Source organism: Carassius auratus, unplaced genomic scaffold (assembly GCF_003368295.1).
Source record: "Carassius auratus strain Wakin unplaced genomic scaffold, ASM336829v1 scaf_tig00214183_4049273_7079891, whole genome shotgun sequence".
NCBI lineage: Eukaryota > Metazoa > Chordata > Actinopteri > Cypriniformes > Cyprinidae > Carassius > Carassius auratus.
This window is the reverse complement of record NW_020527547.1, coordinates 2,487,540-2,508,017: the sequence shown is the minus strand read 5'-3', so window position 1 is coordinate 2,508,017 and position 20,478 is coordinate 2,487,540. Positions and strand designations below refer to the sequence as shown.

Genomic DNA, 20,478 nt, shown 5'->3' with positions numbered 1-20,478 from the left:
GTCCAAAATTCAGGCCATGTTTTCCCACGTGGATGGGGCCGAGGCCCATGGTTACACCCGTATGCCCTCCATCGTGTAGACATTTGTGCCCATCCTCGGTCACGCTTGGTGTGGACCTCAGCCTGGTTTCTAAGCCTTGTAGACATACAGTAAGGCACTCCTTAATACGCTTATCACGCCCTCTGGCCTCTTCGGTGATGCCGAGAAGTCTGTTATCGAGAAAAAGGTGCCAGTAAACGATCATTGCTGCCAGCGATAGTGACTGGAGACAAGCGGTCGTTATGTCAGTTCTTAGATGCATGGAGAGCTAGTCCAGGCATTTTGCGTTGGCTGCTGGGCATAATAGAACATGGGTATTATCTCCAGTTCTAATGCAGACCACTCTTTTTTAATGCTGTTACCCCGTCACTGACATTCTTTGACTCTGAAGCAGATTCTGGCACAAATCCATCCCGGCAACGGGTTTGCATCCGTAAATTTGTTGGATGCATATTTCAATATTCGGATTGTGTCGCACCACAGGGGCTTCCTGAGGTTTGCATTAGAGAGCACAGCGTACCATTAATACGTTTTTCCCATTCTGGCTGGCTTTAGCCCAATGCATGTTCTCGATGCGTAAATCGCATTCTAAATTATCTTGATGTTTGGCTGATTTTAGCCCATTCAAGAGACATGTTTATCAGTAATGCAAACATGCTGCTTCGTCAATTAGAGTCCCTAGGGTTGAGTCATAAATGATGGATGGCAGGTGTGTGTATGAAGATATCATACAATTTTTTTTAATACAATGTAATAACAATGTAACAATGCATAGTGAATATCCCATTTTATGCACATGTGACCCAGTGTTTACAAAGCGAACGTGCAAAGAAAGCCAAATGCCCTTTACAAACAGGGTAAAACAACGATGTCAGATGATTTTGAAGTTGGAGAGTAATTTTTCTTTGACTTTTTTTTTTTTTTTTTACAGATCTATATTAAACCATGTAAATATTTTAAGTGGAAGAGATTTGGCTGACTAAAAAGTCTTGGAATCCCTGGCTTTTATAACTATTGTATATGTGTTTGTGTGTGTTTGTGTGTGTGTGTGCTTGTGTGTGTGTGTGTGAGCACAGGACCTGCTGTATCTGCTGTTCTGTGAGGGTCCAGAGACCCGAGGAATCTTCCGTCGTTCAGCAAATGCCAAAAACTGTAGGATCCTAAAGGAGCGAATGAATTCTGGGCAAAGTATTTCACTGCATGAACAATCAGTGTTCGTCTCTGCATCTCTAATTACAGTGAGAACACAGTCATTTTAATTCAGCAGTGATTTGCTCTGAATAAAATGCACACAAATCATTCATCACCAACAGTAACACTACATTCTCAATCTAAATTCTCATGATCAATTGATTGAGCATTTCCTCTGCACCCTATATAAAAATGTATGGTCTTTTTATTCTCTATTAAATTGTGTGTTCGTGTATGTGTGTGTAGGAGTTTTTACGCAAACTGCCTGGTGGTGTTTTGTGCTGTGAATTATATGAGGACTGGATGGAAGTGCTACAGACTGAGGATCAACAAGACAGACTTAACAGAGTCAGAATGTGAGAACAACATACAAACATACTTATGTACTGTACATATGCTCACACATACACACACTCAATGTATAAAGTGTACAGACTAAGACCACATTCCCACCTGCATGTTTTTGGTTATATATCTATATCTAAAACAATGGTTTTAAATATTACTCATATGTTTTATTTATCTAAATCAATGTTATATCCCATAATCAAAATAAAAATCAAAGCTAAACATTTTTAGGATTTTAATTGCATGACAAATTGAGTGTGTGTGTGACATGAGTTTGTGTCTTTGGAAGCAGTAGTTTATTTAGACACCACGCTAACCATGCGATTGTGTGGGGCCCCATGGTCTGGGGAGGCCCCTGCAGAACACGTTTTGTGTGTATATATATATATATATATATATATATATATATATATATATATATATATATATATATATACATACATACATACATATATATATATATATTATCATCACTAGAAAACAATGGAATTCAGAAGTGACAACTCTTATTGAAGTTTGCATAAATTATTTTGTAAATTATAGATCACATTGTAAAGCTGTACATTAGCATGAATTAATGGGAACATTAAAAGGAGCTTATTTTATTTATTAACAAGCATTATTATTTTTTAATAACTTTCCAAAATGACATAAAGTTATAATAAATAGGCAAATCTAAGAATTCAAGTTGATAAATAATTAATTCAATATTCCGATTCCTTTGTTTTGCTGGTGGTAAATCTTTCAAAAATGACCCTGGTCTTTAGATAGTTTGCATCTACTGTAACTCAGGGTACTGAAGAAAAATATGATTTTAAATAGTTTGTACAAGCAATATTCTTCAGAATATCTGAACAGATATTCATCGCATAAATTCCTGTTTTTGGTCTGAGTTATTAAAGTGTCACTCAAGCATTTTGCTGCAGGCAAACAGTGATAATATTTCCTTTTGCTGTTCTGAGTTTTATCCTTTGATTTACCTTTTGAAAATGTATGATTCCAAGTCAACTGCTTATTGCTTGGAGAGTGATATTAATATTCACTTGTTTATGCACAACCGTTGTTTTATCTTTTTGTGTGTGTAGTATTTGTGCATATTTGAGCTGGAATGCATTTTCATATGTATGAGAGGGCAGACGAACTTCTGCACATAATCATTTGCTGGCAAGATTATTTAAGCATATGTTCTATGTTTTCTGTTTGTCTGGTTGCATTTACCTGTCATTGTTAAAGCTCTATTGTCTTTTTGTCTAGTTTGCTTGCACAGTTGCCAGAGGAGAATGTCACCTTGCTGTGTCTCTTATTTGGAGTGTTACACAGGATACACACTCACTCTGAGGTGAATCAGATGACAGCAACAAACCTGGCCCTTTGCATTGCACCCAACATGCTCTGGAGGTCTTCCCAAATCAGTCCTGACAAAGAGGGACAGAGTGTGTTGCAGGTAAGCAAGCTACAATCTGACTGTATGTATTCTTAGTATTACGACCATTTCACATGTTTTCTAATTTCTTTAATAGGATAGCATAAAGCATGTCCGTTTCGATATTCAATTTCAATTTGTCATTACAAATTATGTTAGTAGCACAATTTCAATGAAAGAAAAAAAATCATTATTTTTTTGTTTGTGTTTTTTTAAAATCTGAAATAATAACATTACAAATGTTGGATGACAGCATAAATACGAAGAAATAGAAAGAAAAAAAAAACACAAAGGACACAAGTACAATAATACTTCAGGGTAACTTAAAAGGAACATAAACCCCAGCAGCAAATTACCACACAGAATGATGCATCATACATTTAAAACATATATTTTAGAGCTTGTGCTATACTACTCCAGTAAGTGACAGTTTGTATTCTAGCCCCATAAATCCTTGCAGTGCTGCATTCTAAACAGACAATATTATGAAAAGACATCAGCCAGAATCTTATAAAATCCAAGAGTGAACCATTGCTGTGTAATTGTTATTTTTTTAGCAGCAGAGAAACCAGACATTAACAATCTTACTAATTTACTAATGTAAGTTGTTGGAAGAATCATAATTTAACAACATAAGACAAGGATTTGTTCTCTGTCATTATTCAAGAACGATCCAAAGAGTATATTATCCTTAAAATACTTATTTAATTATAGTGATCTAGAAATCTTAAGTATTATTTTATTTTACAATAAAACTTTTACAGTTTGTTTGGGTTTTATTCATATTTTTCATGGTTTCAAATTTTCAAAATCCCACTTTATTTACTTGCTGGTTTAAATGACACTTCAAATCCCTGATTTTCAGTGAGCTTTCAGACTTTTGAACCCCATGGTTTATGTAAGGGAAATTGTTCTTGGATTCTTATCATGACTCAGGAGAAGAATTAGGAGACAAGAACTAAATAGCTAGTAGAGACAGAAAACCTGAAATAAGACTTACATCACTGTGACATTTCACTGGTAATGAACATACAGTACAACCCTTTAAAAGTATTCTTAACATAGCCAGTTGCCACTTGGCTAAGTATATCATAAATAGCGAACTGTTCTTTGAAAAAGTTACACAATATGTATTCATTCTTTAAGTGCGCCTACACACTTGTAAATCACACAGAACTGCTTTGTGCATAGCATATTATTCAAGAGAAACCTTTATAATGATGTGACTTATTCTGTATTCTTAGCCTAAAGCTACAAATGATTCTCTCCACCCTTTAGATAAAGAATTGTAATGCATCCGATGGCTGCCGACTTGCTCTGCTTATTAACTTTAGCAGTTTACTGTAACAAAATCTGATTTCCTGATGTCACCAAAGGGATCTGTCTTATCAACAGGATGTTGACTCAAACGCAAGCAGGGAAATCATTAAGACTTCGAATCTCCATGGAGATCTCCATCTCTACTGTACGTCACTATATTGTCACGATATAGTGTGGCACGATATATGTTGCAACACACCAAGAGATTTATAAATCTTAGGTTTGTTTACAGTATGCAATACTCTACCTATGCAAAGGAAAATATATATGTGCCATTGCTTGAAAAAAAAGACATTTCATATAAATTATTAATGTCCTTGTAAAACACTGCCACACTGTCTGTCTTAATATAAATTGGATCTCAAATCCCAGCAGTGCTGTAACAGGAAATTAGCAGAGCAGATTTTGCATTTCAAAGGAGATTCCTTGTTAACTGCATCTTCGTATTCAGGAACAATACAATTCAGGAGCATTAATAATTGAAAAATAATTGAAAAACATGACTGATTTTCTTGTTGCTTCATATTGTTTTTGACAAATCATCCTGTTCAGAGAGAGACATGAATGCAGGGCTCAGTATGAATGGCTCAAGGCCAGTGTGAGAGAGAGAGTCATAGGCTGGCTGACACACTCTCACTCAAAGTCCTGCTGCGTTTTTAGTGCTCATTAAAATGGCGTGATCTGATGGTCAAACAATATCTAGAATCTGTTGTATATGACTGTTTGCCCTAATTTTCCAGGAAAAGAGTGTGTATTAATTTATATACACCATAGATCCACATTACACAATGTAAACCTTAATGCTCAAAGTAGTTAATTGTATTGAGTTCTGTTAACTTAGATAATTACAATAAGTTCAAATGAATAGACCTTGGTAAGTATTTAGAACTTTCTGGTATTTATACATTTTAAGTTAGTAATTTTGTTGTTTTAATTTATATGAACTGTTTCTTTAAAGTTAGATCGACTTAAAATTTTTCAGCATGGCGATATTTTGCATCTGACATCATCCAAGTTCTTCTCAAGATTGCAGATTGGTCTCGTTTCATGGAATGCTGTAAGTATCATTTCTACAAATCCACGGACCCTGAAGTTAATGTTTTTATGTATTTCACCTCACTGTTGACATTTAAGCATGATGTAAAGTTATGACCAGAATATATTTCCATATGTTGCCAGGGAGAAAATGTGACCTCTAGTTGTTGCTAACTACTGTTTAGCAGATCAGATAGCCAGATTTAGTGTAATTGCCAAGTAGCAACCTTTAATTCGAACCGACTACTTTAATAGCATAAATAATAACATTTTTGAAATCAGCAGATGTACGATTCTGATTTTTGGCATAAGGAAGATTTTGAATATAAATCCTGAATTCTATTAGCTGCCTCAACCCACGCTGAATCTTGTTGGCCAGTTAAATCATTTCAGTCTCCGGTCCTGCTAAGTTACAGAAGAGCACATAATTCATAAATTCACCTAAAAGTGGAAAAAAAACTTTTCGTAATTTTGAAGTTTCTTTCATGGATTCTATGCTTTATTTCTGCGAATTATATGCATGTAATTTTAATTCATATTTCATATTACAGTGAAGATCTCAGGGCACTTATTTTGCGCTTTGCATAATATTGAAATATTGTTCACTTTACACATCATTTTGCTTCACATTTTTACATCTTGCTTGCTTTTACTGTTTACGTATATCAAAAACAGTAAGGGTGTAAATGCTTGCTTTTTATGGAAAGATCCATAATACCCATTATACCATTATATCTCTTGTTTAATATATCATGTGATGTTGGTTAGTTTTACAAAATTCTCTTTTGTCTGATTTTGCAGAGTAAAAATTGCCCCACATTCCTATGCAAGACTGGACCACACCTACCTCGTTTGATTACACTTTTTCAGCAAAAAGCAACTAAGACTGGCAGGACAGCAGTTGCCCTGGTTTATCTTTTTAAAGTCCATGACAAATGGGTATGTCATATTTGGCAAAATATGCATTGCATATGGGCTACTCTGTTATTTATTTAAATGTGTGTCACTTTTTTTCATTATAACATTAATGTGATTACTAGTTAGTGATTCTTGTCATATTGACCCAGTAATAATGATAATTTCATTACGTTCTGTTATTCTTCTTGATTTTTCATTTTTAGCTTGATTCTGAAGGACAGATTGAGGATGCAAGGATGAAATGAGGATTCTTTTTTTAGGCTAATATTTTTGCAGCTCTTAAGGTATTTAAACAGAGTTGGTTATTGAAACTGCAAACTCTACAAAAATCTTATTGTTTTGATCCTAAAGATTTGATTTTGTTACTTTTAGTTTTATGTTGCTTTAAAGGTCTTAAGAAATGTTTACATTTATCGGAGGTATGTTTACTGAAATTTTACTGAAAAAAGTCTCATTTTTGTTTTAATAAAAAATAAAGTTGGCTGTTGGGCATTCCTTGCTCTAAAAAATGGTATTACTTGTGTTATGTGTTTGTTTTTTTAAGTTTGTTAATACATTTTGATAGATAGTTTTGAATGTATACATTCAGATTTAACTTAACTACTCGTTTTATGTTATGTTAATATCAAAATGTATGAGTTACTGTAGGTTACTCAGAACTTCATGTTGAGTAATTTAATTGAGCACAACATACATACACATTTACTAGCTAGCAAACGAGCAAAGAAAAAAATATTTAGCTGTGCCCTGAAATTATATAGAGTTTATTTTTACAGTTTACTTACCATAAAAAATACATCCAAATGGCAGTGTAGTAGCAGTTAGTAAAAGACATACAGGTGCTGGTCATATAATTAGAATATCATCAAAAAAGTTTATTTATTTCACTAATTCCATTCAAAAAGTGAATTGTATATTATATTCATTCATTACACACAGACTGATGTATTTCAAATGTTTATTTCATTTCATTTTAATGATTTTAACTGACAACTAAGGAAAATCCCAAACTCAGTATCTCAGAAAATTAGAATATTGTGAAAAGGTTCAATATTGAAGACACCTGGTGCCACACTAATCAGTTAATTAACTCAAAACACCTGAAAAGCCTTTCATTGGTCTCTCCGTCTAGTTCTGTAGGCTACACAATCATGGGGAAGACTGCTGACAGTTGTCCAAAAGACGACCATTGACACCTTGCATAAGGAGGTCAAGACACAAAAGGTCATTGCAAAAGAGGCTGGCTGTTCACAGAGCTATGTGTCCAAATACAAGAGGAAGGAAGGAGGAAGAGAGGAGAGGCACACAGTCCACGTTGCTTGAGGTCCAGTGTAAAGTTTCCACAGTCAGTGATGGTTTGGGATGCTATGTCTTCTGCTGTTGTTGGTCCACTGTGTTTTCTGAGGTCCAAGGTCAACAAAGCCATATACCAGGAAGTTTTAGAGCACTTCATGCTTCCTGCTGCTGACCAACTTTATGGAGATGCAGATTTCATTTACAAACAGGACTTGGCCCCTGCACACAGTGCCAAAGATTCCAGTACCTGGTTTAAGGACCATGGTATCCCTGTTCTTAATTGGCCAGCAAACTCGCCTGACCTTAACCCCATAGAAAATCTATGGGGTACTGGGAAGAGGAAGATGCGATATGCCAGACCCAAGAATGCAGAAGAGCTGAAGGCCACTATCAGAGCAACCTGGGCTCTTATAACACCTGAGCAGTTGGAGTCGGTGCTTCAAGAACCACTACGCATATACTTTTAATTTTTTATACTTTTTAGTTGGCCAAGATTTCTAAAAATCCTTTCTTTGTAATTTCTTTCTTTGTACTTAAGATATATTCAAATTTTCTGAGCTACTGAATTTGGGATTTTCTTTAGTTGTCAGTTATAATCATCAAAATTAAAAGAAAGAAACATTTGAAATATATCAGTCTGTAAGTAATGAATGAATATAATATACAAGTTTCACTTTTTGAATGGAATAAGTAAATAAAATATTTGATGACATTCTAATTATGACCAGCACCTGTATACTGAGAACTTTATTGCCACCAAGGGCATAATTTGATCATAAATTCAACAATGTGTAGGTCAGGTTTGGTTAGTAGGTTAAAATTTTGGGGTGTCTATTTATTTATTTATTTATTTATTTATTTTTTAACTGGGTGACGGGGATGGTACGGAGCCTCGCATATGACATGCAGGAAAAAAATGTTGGCTAAATCGTGTGCATGATTTACTAATTCATTCCTTCACTGTACTAAAATGTGCACACGATTACTATTGCATTCCCTAGATTTACTATTTCATTCACTCGATTTATAAATTGTGCTCACGATTTACTAATTCGAGGGAATGCATTGATAAATCAAAGAAACGCAATAGTAATTGTGTGCACGATTTATTACAGTGAAGGAACAAATTAGTAAATTGTGCGCACAGTTTATTTATTTTTTCTTGCGTGTCATGTGCGGGGCTCCGTAGGATGGAGTAGTTTCTTGATCTATATATATAAGCTTTTCATTTAGAGAGAGGATAAACATTTCAACCATGCACAGCTGGTGGCAGCTGCTGGCAGTGTTTGATCATGGCTTGTAGGACACTGGTAACACAGCAGTCTGCAATCAGAGTCCAACATATAGGAAGACAATGAAATGACCTGAGGTGATGATCTCTGTGCTTTAGAGAGATTGAAAATGAGATTGGGAGAAATTGGGAGGAAGCAGAGCTCAGCTTTGTCACAGCTGAGCCTGAGATGATTGACATCAGAGCTGTGTAACTGAAGAGGAATTTCGATAATTTAAGGTCCATGGCAGGCATGTGAAGAATTCCTCCTTGTGTATAAAAGCATAGCACTGTGTGTTGCCTCATTATCTAAATATGACAATTATTAGACATTGGCCTCCATAGCAACTTATTTACTGAAATATAAAAACTGATGTGAGTCCAGTACTCTGACTGATACTATTTGTGCAATTTGATTAGCATTATTCATTAGATCTCAAACCTGCCTGAGAAGTAGCATCTGTGATAAAATCTCTGCATTTCACTCAGAGAATTACTTTTGTAAAGTGCATCTGTAAATATTATAACGTCCATTGGTATTACTTGCGGAATTGTGGAAGTTTATGGTCACAAGAAAGAAACGTGGTCTGAATTTCCATACTTACACAAGATGTAATGAAATTGATGAAGAACTGAATTCTTGACATCTGTTGAAGTGCAATCTTTAAGTTGAGGATTTCATGTAGTGTAATATATTCCCAGATTTGGGCAAATAACATACACATTATCACCATGAAAGTGTAAGAGCTATAGGTAGAAACTTTCTTCAAGTAACTTTATTCTTGGAAGCTTTAACTTTTACAATTAAAGGAATAGTTCAGACAAAAATACAATACTGACTTGCCCTCAGGCCAGCCAAGATGCAGATTAGTTTATTCATTGGGGCAGACTTGGAGAAATCATATCACTTGCTCACCAATATATCCTGAAGTGAATGGGTGCCATAAGAATGAGAATCCAAACAGCTGATTGTTGTTAAACTTTATTATTAAGAAAATCCATCAATGTGACTTTAACTCTTCAAAAATACATAGTACCTCTTCCTCCAGTGAAAAAGCCCATCCCCTGTTGTCCTTTCACATCCAAATCCTTCAATATATTTACTTAAATTGGTTTTGAACTTTTGTTTTTAAACGGTCCTTGATCTGTGAATATTTTTCAGACTAGATGACGATTTGGTGAAAGCAAAATTATGGATAGAGGAAGCCGAAGGCAACAGCTTGCAGATAAAAATGTCTTTAAGGATTTGTTTATTACAAACATGCAGGTTTCACTTCATAAGACATTAATGGATGGACTCGAGTTGTGTGGAAGACTTGTGGGTTATTGTGATGTTTTTATTAGCTATTTTAACTTTTAGTGCATCTATTATTTGACAAGAGTTTTACATGCTTGGAGACAGGGATTATGTTTGGGTTTTTTTCACATAGGGATTGCTATGTAAGGTCATGTTATGTAAGCTTTTATGCACACAATGACCAATAGTAAATAGCTAATAGTATGGAAGATTAACAGCTACATACATCATTTCAGTGAGGGCTGGAGTAGTAAAATATAGAACATTTACATTAAATAATTAAAGTTAACATGAAACAGAAATTGTGATCACTTGTGAAATGGAAAGAAGGTGGGACGGGACTTGATTTTGTCCATCGGGAATCAATTAAATCGTTGGGTTATTGCTGTTAGCTTATTGCTGCAATCTCATGTGATTGACAGAAGGGATGGGTTATTGCTCTCCCACCGGTGTACACATGATCAGAGAAGTGATGTCGTTGCAATGTGGGATGGGAAGGAAATGATTTTAATTTAGGATTACGAGGGCACATTCATTTATTGAAAATAATTATGTGCACAGATAAATCATTTGGAATAAACTGCAGTATTCCATACAGAAATAAGAATTGTCGATTTTGATTTCCTGGGGACTTTAAAAGAACATGAAGGGAGAGATGAGTCATGGATAGATCTATAATTATTTATGATTGGATTTGAGTGACTGCAGATGCTTTTGTATCTCAACATCCAAAAAATGGCAGTTCATTTATGCAGTGCATTCTCACGATGTGTCTGAACCCAATTAATCCAAACCAATTAGTTGACAGACAAATGTGTGGTGAATGAGCACAGGCAATTTGAGTGAACACCTAATTATTAATGTGGTTAGAATAGTTCACCATGTCCAGGACTACATGCAATGAAACCTTTTGCATTTACTTTGCTGAAAAATAAAAAAGAACGAGTCAAGCACACCACAAAACCCTATGGTGTCTTCAAAATGACAGTTTTCCATTGGAAATGCTAGAGAGCATTCCATTGCCTCTGTATGCTTTTTATTTTTCCATTCCTTTGGGCTTATTTACTGTAGATCTGAAATGTTCAAGGAGTAAAAGATTCATTGTATTTCTTCATTGAGAGAAGTGAGGATCTCTATGCACATGCCAGACGCACACACACTTTGGCGTCACATACAGCTGTGCTATGAAAAATCTAAACTAATGTCTAAACACTTTAGAACTTGGACAGAAACAAGATGGCAGTCAACTAGCATACACAGTGTGTCCACCTCATATATACTGACATGCTCCGACACATGAATCTTTTTAAAACATTTAACAAGTCGTAAACTTCATGAGCTGGTTTGTACAGTGTCTGATATATGTGCTGCTACATTCAGCGTTTATGTTTGCGGGCCAGCAGTGTCTGTTTTCCATATTGATGATGTTTCATATTTTTCCATCTGTCGTTCAGGTCGCCACGCTCATCCAGTACCTGATTGAAAACACGCCTGCCATATTTGGAGATGATCTGGAGAGTCTGTTCACCAGGCAGATGAATTCAGGGCAGGAATCAAGTGACTATGCAGGTAACTGTCAAGTTTTGCCGTTTGGACCTCATGTCACTGAAATGTAGATGCCTATTGAGGTAAGCTTTTTTTGAGATGTGCAATTTGACAGTACTAAACGATATAAACGGTAAATGGTAGCACCGTCTATCTTGGTAAGGCTACCACTGAGTGCCATTTAACAGCTTAAAAGATCAAAGGCAAATTTGAATAAAACTCCAATTGGATTTATCTGAAAGAAGAAAGTATACACATTTACACATAAGATTTTGTCATGAATCACTTACCCCAATGTTGTTCCAAACCCGTAAAAGCTTTGTTCATCTTTGGAACGCAATTTAAGATATTTTGGATGAAAACTGGGAAGCTTGAGACTGTCCCATAGAGTGCCAAGTATGTTACACTGTCAAGAAGTCGTGGCCTAATGGTTAGAGGGTTGGACTCCCAATCGAAGGGTTGTGGGTTCTAGTCTCGGGCCGGACGGAATTGTGGGTGGCGGTAGTGCATGTACAGTTCTCTCTCCACCTTCAATACCATGACTTAGGTGCCCTTGAGCAAGGCATCGAACCCCCAACTGCTCCCCGGGCGCCGCAGCATAAATGGCTGCCCACTGCTCCGGGTGTGTGCTCACAGTGTGTGTGTGTGTGTGTTCACTGCTCTGTGTGTGTGCATTTCGGATGGGTTAAATGCAGAGCACAAATTCTGAGTATGGGTCACCATACTTGGCTGAATGTCACTTCACTTCACTTTTGATCCAGAAATGTATTTAAAAAAAAGCATCATCAAAATAGTTAATTTGCCTTCTGTGTTTCAAACCTAACGTTATGAAGCTACGAGAATACTTTTTTTTTTTTTTACCTCTCCTCCTCTATTATTGTTGCTTCATAATGTTACGGTTGAACTGATGGCAGATGGACTGTTTTGACGATGACTTTCCTGAACCTTGACAGTGTAACTTACTTTCCACTCTATGGGACAGTCTCAAGCCTCCCGGTTTTCATCCAAAATATCTTAAATTGTGTTCTGAAGACGAACGAAGCTTTTACGGGTTTGGAACAACATTGGGGTAAGTGATTAATGACAACATTTTCATTTTGGGGTGGAGTATCCCTTTTAGCTCTCATGCATAACTGAAATGCCAATAAACCAACAGAATACCAACATACAGTCTATTGCACTGAATCTATTGCACTATTGGGAGAATTCAATAAACAGGTGTGCCAAAAAATAGTACTGTTTACTTACAGTAATTAAAGTTCCATTAAATAGAATTAAATCAAATATTTTAACGATGGCAGCATTAATTCATTAGTGCATTATAACCAGGAATTTATTCAGATGTGTAATGTAGCTGAGCATACTTTTGGCAATTTAAAGTGACTAGTAATAGTAAAATGCTTTCATTTTTTACTCACCCTTGTGTGGTTCCAAACACTTGAAGAAGAACCTACTGTGACGGACTATTTATGCCCACACAATACAAATCAAAGGGGTCGAAAACTACCTTTGATGCCACTGAGCTTCATTTGTTTCGACAAATTAACATGAAAATAATATGAATAATAAGAATAATAATCTCTAAATATCTTCTTTTGTGTTGGGTGAACTCTCCCGGTAGGTCTGAGAGTGAGAGAAGATTGCTTCTTGTTCATTTTTAATCAAATGGAAGGTCAAGAATCTTTGCATTAAGACATGGGTAGGTAACATTGTTCCTTGAGTGCAGATGTCCTGCAGAGTTTAGCTCCAACCCTGAAAAAAAACACCTCACTTGTCTGCAGCCTTAGTAATCCTGAAGACCTTGATTAGCTTGTTCAGGTGTGTTTAATTAGTGTTAAAGCTAAACTCCACAGGTCAGCGGCACTCAAGGACCGACGTTGCCTAACCCTGCATTATGGGATTGCATAGCCCCTCAGTGAGCTCTGTTGTATACCGCAAATATGCACATTCAACTAATGTATTGGATCATCAGGGTATGCATTTAGAAAATATGTATAATTTTCACTTTATACATGCAACATACCCAGTGGTTTTCTGATGAAATCAGAGATTTTCACTGGATTTCATGTCTCTGCTGTGGGACACTCATAAATTACTTAAATTTCTTTCAGAGCCATTCTAGTATGGTTTTGGTATTTTTGACACATTAAGGATGAAATATTAATGTTTGGCCTGAGGAATCTGTATTCTTCCAGGATTTCTGTCTTTTCTTCAATTCAGACCTGCTCATCAATCACTGATGCTAAAAGAAAACTGACAAGGAGAAACTGCAGCTTATGCCATAATAGTTTTTTAATTTTTTACCTCATGCTCTGGTAAATTGGTAAAGTGCCATTTGGCAATTTCCAGACAGACTGACACACTCTTCGCCTTTTTATCAAACCATACCATGGAAACTTGGTTCATGCACTGTTAGATATGTATAACCTTTTGTATTAGCTGCATGTGAGATCCTCAGTTGTCCTCTGTGTGAAATGATGGATCTCTTCAGTGTTAGCTATAAGGTTTTGTTAAATATCTCAAAACTCTTCTCTTCTCTAGATGGTTCGTATCTTCTTCAGCACTCCTCTTCGGAGGACACAGATCAAGACTTCACCGTTTCATCCCAACTATTGCCTGAAGTTCATCCTCTTATCCTCCCTCTGGCTACACTTTCTCTGAAAGAAAAGAGGAGAGCCCAGCCCTTTCATATTGATATGCCATCGACAGAAGGCACCTACAGCTGTGGAACACTGGATTCCATTTCATCGTGTTCCAGTGCGTCTGTAAGCATGCTGGGAGTTGGGGAACTCAGCCAGTCACGTGACCGTTGCCTCTCTGAGCCTTCCATGTATTTTTCCACACCCCAAACTCCAGCTCTAAATCATAGCCCTGTTATCCGCCAATCCAGCTATGATGCAGCTGTAACAGACAGCAGAAATGAGCAGTCACACAGTTCCTTGGGGTTAAGGCCACAACAACAATCACACAATTCTGGAATGGGTACAAGACGCCGCCGCTACACTTTCTGGAAGTCACCGCAAATCCCCACCCGCTTTCGTCATCCTGCGCAGAGATTGGCCAGCATGTCAAGTCTGTCATCAACTACCACTTCTTCCCTCAGCTCACTGGATAGTACGTTGTCTCTCAGTTCCGCTGATCCAATTCCCAACCCTCAAGATACACAGTCCAGGCCTTTTCTGTTTGGTGCTACTGCGAGACTGCGGCCTCTCACACCTGAAATGTCCAGAAAGCAGGGTACAAGTGCTTTCACATACGAAGAGGACGTTAGGAGAGAAAGAGTTCAAGAAATGGAAGATGAGAAAGAGAATGAATTTAAAGTATCTTTTTGTGACTTTGATGGAGAAAGAAACGAGAATGAGTCCTTAGGTGATATTCATGAGGTTAAAGGTGCAACAAGACCATGTGTGTCAGAGTGTCATGCTGAGACTATGTGCAGCATGGAGTTCAGTGTGAATCCATTACATTCCTCCACCTCATGTCAGATAGAGCCCAATTCTGACATGAATTCACAAGCGATCTCTCTGAATCCATGCAGTATATGGACAGTCCCACATGCGAATCCGATTGGCAGTGTAATACAGGAATCCCAGGTCACACAAATGCTCACAAACACACCCACAATGACACAAAAACAATCAAGTAGCAAAGGAGAAAACCCTGTAAGTCAGTTGCAGCTGGAGCAATCAAATGCTTACTCCAACATTAATGCCTCGGGTGGGCAGAAAGTGAGCAGAATGAAAATCACAGTCTTTCCTTCTGCAGGAAGAGTGATGCTAAAACATTCAAAGGACACGGATCAAACCCAAAACATCCTGGTGGAAACAGAGCAGAAAGTTGAAGGAAAAGTGCGAGAATCTGTTCAGGTACAAATCCCCCAGACATTGTTTTATGGTCATAATGTTCCGTTAGTATTACTTACTACACCTCCGCAGCAAACATCAGTCCAGGTGAGGACACATTGCACTTCTCCTAATGATGTGGATGTAAAAGACGAAGGCTTGAGTGCTAATGCTAATGTTAGCTTTGTCCCAACTGATATTAGCAATGGCGTAGCAATGGCACAGAAAAGTCCTACTGTTCAGAGCGTCAAATCTGTTAGTCATAGCATGAGCACTGTTGATGACCTGCACCATCCTGGCTGTACTACTGAAACCGCTAACCCTGCTGTTAGCATTAGCAGTGTTAGTGTTAACCCAAGTATAAAGGTATTTCATAGCAAAGCTAATCAGAGCGTGGCCAATCCAAAACCTGCTAAAAAATCCTCTGGAACTTTTCGCCACACAATCTGTATCAAGCTCCCTGGCAACAGAGGGACAGCACAGAACAAGCCATTACCATAACTAAATTTGGTGATGTAATATGCATCATATGTAATTTCAATGAATGTTTTTTTTTTTTTTTTTTTTTTTTTTAAGCAAGCTTGGGTATAGAGTCTGCAGTTTGTGTGCAGGAGAGCGGGGACATGGTGTAGAGGCTACAGGCCTAAAATGGAAATACATTTCCACAGGGATTTCACACTGTGGGTGTGTCTTTTCAAACTTCTGCAGAGACACAAAGAGAAGGGAGTGATGCAGTTGTGTGAATGGAGAACATATATTGCTGGGTTTTAGTCTATGCTTGTAATGAAGGGAAAAAAATCTCTGGGCACAGAAAGTGTAAAATACAGTGTTGGTAGTATGATGAGTTTTATTAATGAGTTTAAATAAACTATAAATACTTTAACATTACATAACTGAATAAAAAAGTCTAAACAAAACTGGACTTTCAGTATGTGGACAAAATCAGCTGAGACATTTATCAAAATATCTTTTGGGTTTTTACGTACACAGTATTTTGGAACAACATGAGGCTGAGGAAATTATGATATTTTTTGTGTGGGGGAACTATCCTATCGATAGTGAACTAACCCTTTAAGAAATTAATTATATATATATATATATATATATATATATATATATATATATATATATATATATATATATTGTTAAATATATATATATATTGTTAAATATATATATATATATATATATATATATATATATATATATATATATATATATATATATATATATATATATATATATATTTAACAATAATTAGTATTAAATTTTTTTATATAAACCCATCTATATATTATATAGTTATTATATGGTGCAAGGTGCAGGTGATTTAAAGCTAGACAAGCCTTGCAGCTTTTCACACCATGCAGTTTGCTTTATAAATCCATACAAATTTCTAGACTTTTTTAGACTGAACTGAATTCATTGTGCAGTCAGCATCTTTTTTGTTCATTTATAACAATAATTTGTGACTGAATTTGACCATTTAATTTTTCATTCTGCATTCTTAATTCAGAAATCACAATTGCAAAAATTGTATACACATTAACTTTGTTAGCCTTAAAATTTACACTTAGTAATATCTATCAAATTATCCATGGGTCCCCAGAAACCCCCGAATTAAAGTACATAGCAATAAAGCCAGTTTTTTATTAATATCAATAAAATCAGTCATAAAAATTTGCTTAAAAAAGACAATAAAACATGCTCGTGCTTCAGGCATAATTGGAAGTCAATATGATGGTAATCACACTTTAGAGGTACGTAGGACGTTTTAAGTACTTAAGTGGAAGAAGTTAAACGGCAGATGTTACAAAGTGCTGGCATCACTATAGTAACATAGCAGGTGGCAGGAGAAGGAACTTCAGTGAAGACGGCAGGAAATGGTATAAGGGAAGCAGCGTGATCTGCATAAGATGCTGTGATAAGACCATTAGAGGAACATTAAGGAGGAACAAGCGGGTGGGAGGTGTTTATAGAGACAAGTATGCATAGTGTAGATCCGGTGAATAACATTAGTGGATAACTGAATGATGTTTTGATTGATCATATGGTTCAGAGTCATGTGTAGTTGTGATGTGAGATGTGATAAGCTTGTGCCGCACAATCAAGCATCAGACAGCAGACTTCCTTGAACAAGTGGTGGCTATTGCACTTGGATGCATTATATATATATATATATATATATATATATATATATATATATATATATATATATATATGCATACATATATATATATATATATATATATATATATATATATATATATATATATAAAAAATCAAATCAATTTCTAATAATTATGATATCTGTGCTGTTGAGTTAAAAAAATACTTTGCTGGAGGAAGAAATAATTAATATTCACAATAAAATATGTTTTAAACATTTTGAATAAAGGAAGGAAAAAAATAATGTTTCTTAATAAACTGCCAGCTTTCCATGCTAGAATATTAAAGATAGCTAACCAAAAATTTTAAATTCTGTGATTATTTACTCGCCTCTTCTAGTTCCAAATCTGTATGACTTTCTTCTGCAAAATTCAAAATAAGATATCTTGAAAAAAACGTTTTAGCCACTTTTTTTTTTCTTCCTTTATAATGAAAGTCATGGAAGTCCAGTGTTGTTTTGTATCAGAATGGTCAATCTGCACAGCTAATTGATATTATGAATAAAAGTATTATTATTTAAAATTATGTGAAAAAAAGTCAACCAATGAAGCATTTAATCTTAAATGTATACTGTGTCTGTCTTAGAATCTAGGATACTCTTGACAATTCTGTTCCATTATCGCATGTTTCAAGTGAGAGTGCCCTTCTGTTAGTTTTTTTTTTTTTTCTAGCCAGGCAACACTTTGCTTCATGAAACAAACACAGCTCTCAGGCACGATTCCTGAGCTTTATTCTTGTCCGTAAAAACTGAATGACAGGGATTTCAACACAAAAGCCTTGATCCAAATTACCTTCAGCTTTTCATAATGCAAGTCTTCAAATAGAGATTTCAATAAGAACGACTTTTAATAAGAATAGTAAATTCTAAATGTAACTTCTGACTTTTTTTCCCCCAAGTTGACATCTTGCAATTGTTTTTAATGAATAAAAATTAATAGGTAATAAAAACTTTTTTTTTTCTCTCACAATTTTATTTAAAAAAAAAAAAAGGTGAAGGTGATGTGTAGCCAAGTATGGTGTCCCATATTTGGAAATTTAAATTTAACCCATCAAAGTGCACACACACAGCTGTGAGTAGTGAACAAACACATACACATTGTGGGCAGTGGGCAGCCATGTGCTGCAGCCCCCGGGGAGCAGTTGGGGGTTTTGGTGCCTTGCTCAAGGGTCTCAGCAAATAGTCAAATAATCGAGTGGGTATTGAAGATGAAAGAGAGTGCTGGTCATTCACTCCCCCCACCGACAATCCCTGCCGGTACCAAGACTTGAACCCGTGACCTTTGGGTTACAAGTCCGAATCTCGAACAATCAGAATTGTAACCCAGTATGTATAAGAATAAGATTTTGAATTTATTTTTTTTATTTGTATGTTAATTATTTATTAAAAACAGAAAACAGCACATGATGTCATATTGCCCATTAAGTTCAAGTCATTTCACATGTCCGAAAAAGCATGCTCTCTTGAGTAGGTACATATTTTGAATAAGTAATTACTTTGAGGCGACTAAAAAAGTATGTTCAGTATAGTATGACTGCAATCCGGCCAATTGCATTCACCATGTAAGGATGCAGATCTTCTGGCAATAGAGAGAGATAATCAAAAGAGCCACTAGCATTTGGCCACCATTCTCTTTTCCACCCACACTGAGCCATGTGAATAATTTCTCTTGGTGTTTCTGATGAGCTCTAAATGTCCACAGCTGTTTCACTCATCACACAACCTCACAATATTCCACATTAAATATGTTCTGGTGTTTATCTGCAGAAACAGTGTGCAGTCTGAAATGTGTGTGTATGAACACACAAGTATATATGTCAAAGTGCTGGTAATGAATCATTAGATGAGAAAAATTATATAGCCATGAGCTCTTGAGCGCTTCTGACATTTAACACTGCTCCCAACTAATGCTCAGAAGCTGTAGGTTTTAAGTTCTCATTAAGTCACTCACATGTAGTTTACTCTTGATATTCCTCATCGGTCAATAGAAACCAAAGCAACAGAAAGCAGTGGGCAGTTGCAGAGGTAACAGCAGGTGAGAAGCAGCTCGATCTGTGCACTTTCATTCATGTAACAGAATTTATCTTTATGCACGTTTATTTTCACCTAATTCAAGACTGTTATGTGTCCTTATATGGATGGTTTTCATGTTTCTAAATATGTAATTGTACTTGAATTAGATTTTTTTTAAATATATATATCTAAACACATCACAGATTGTATATTTTAAATCACAATGTGTGAAATTGCTATGCATTTATTGTAACTGCTTTCACCGGCGGGATGTATAGACAATAACTGCTTGATCAAACATGTAAAAGTGAATAAAAGTGAATAAAAGCTAAAGATCTTTAGATCTCTCTTTCTTTTAAGATCTTTAGAGCTATTTGTTGTTGTTGTTATTGTTGTTTTTTAATAGAGCATGTAAAAAGAAAGTCCCCTGAAGTACAAAATGTGAAGTGTTGTTTCTACAGACGTATAGATTAGACCAAGATTGCAGCATGCACTTAAAAACATGTCTGCAAAGCATTTAAGTCAATACCCATAAAAGCCAGCGTAAATGGAGGTTCACTAAATCAATATACTCAAAATGAATATGCTTATAAGTTATTGAAAATATTGACAACCATTTGATACATATTGCATTTCTTATTATATTCAACAAAACACTTGAGTGTGATTTAATTTTGATTGCAGAAGTGGAAAGCAGGGTATTTCAAAAGCACATTAAGGCGGAAATAATAATATTATTATAGGAAATTAATGTAATGATTTTATGTGGGACCT

General features: G+C 35.8%; 1 protein-coding gene across 1 annotated transcript in view; it reads left to right on the top strand.

The window, feature by feature from the left end:
* arhgap20b (Rho GTPase activating protein 20b) overlaps positions 1–16,588 on the top strand; it is a 36,799-nt gene extending 20,211 nt beyond the window's left edge. Inside the window, exons 12-16 of the mRNA XM_026256752.1 lie at positions 1,116–1,277; positions 1,477–1,586; positions 2,833–3,022; positions 11,592–11,706; positions 14,224–16,588. Of these exons, the coding sequence (XP_026112537.1) occupies positions 1,116–1,277; positions 1,477–1,586; positions 2,833–3,022; positions 11,592–11,706; positions 14,224–16,025 (2,379 nt within the window). The 3' untranslated portion in view covers positions 16,026–16,588. The remainder of the gene's footprint in view (positions 1–1,115; positions 1,278–1,476; positions 1,587–2,832; positions 3,023–11,591; positions 11,707–14,223) is intronic.
* The last annotated feature ends 3,890 nt before the right edge of the window (positions 16,589–20,478 follow it).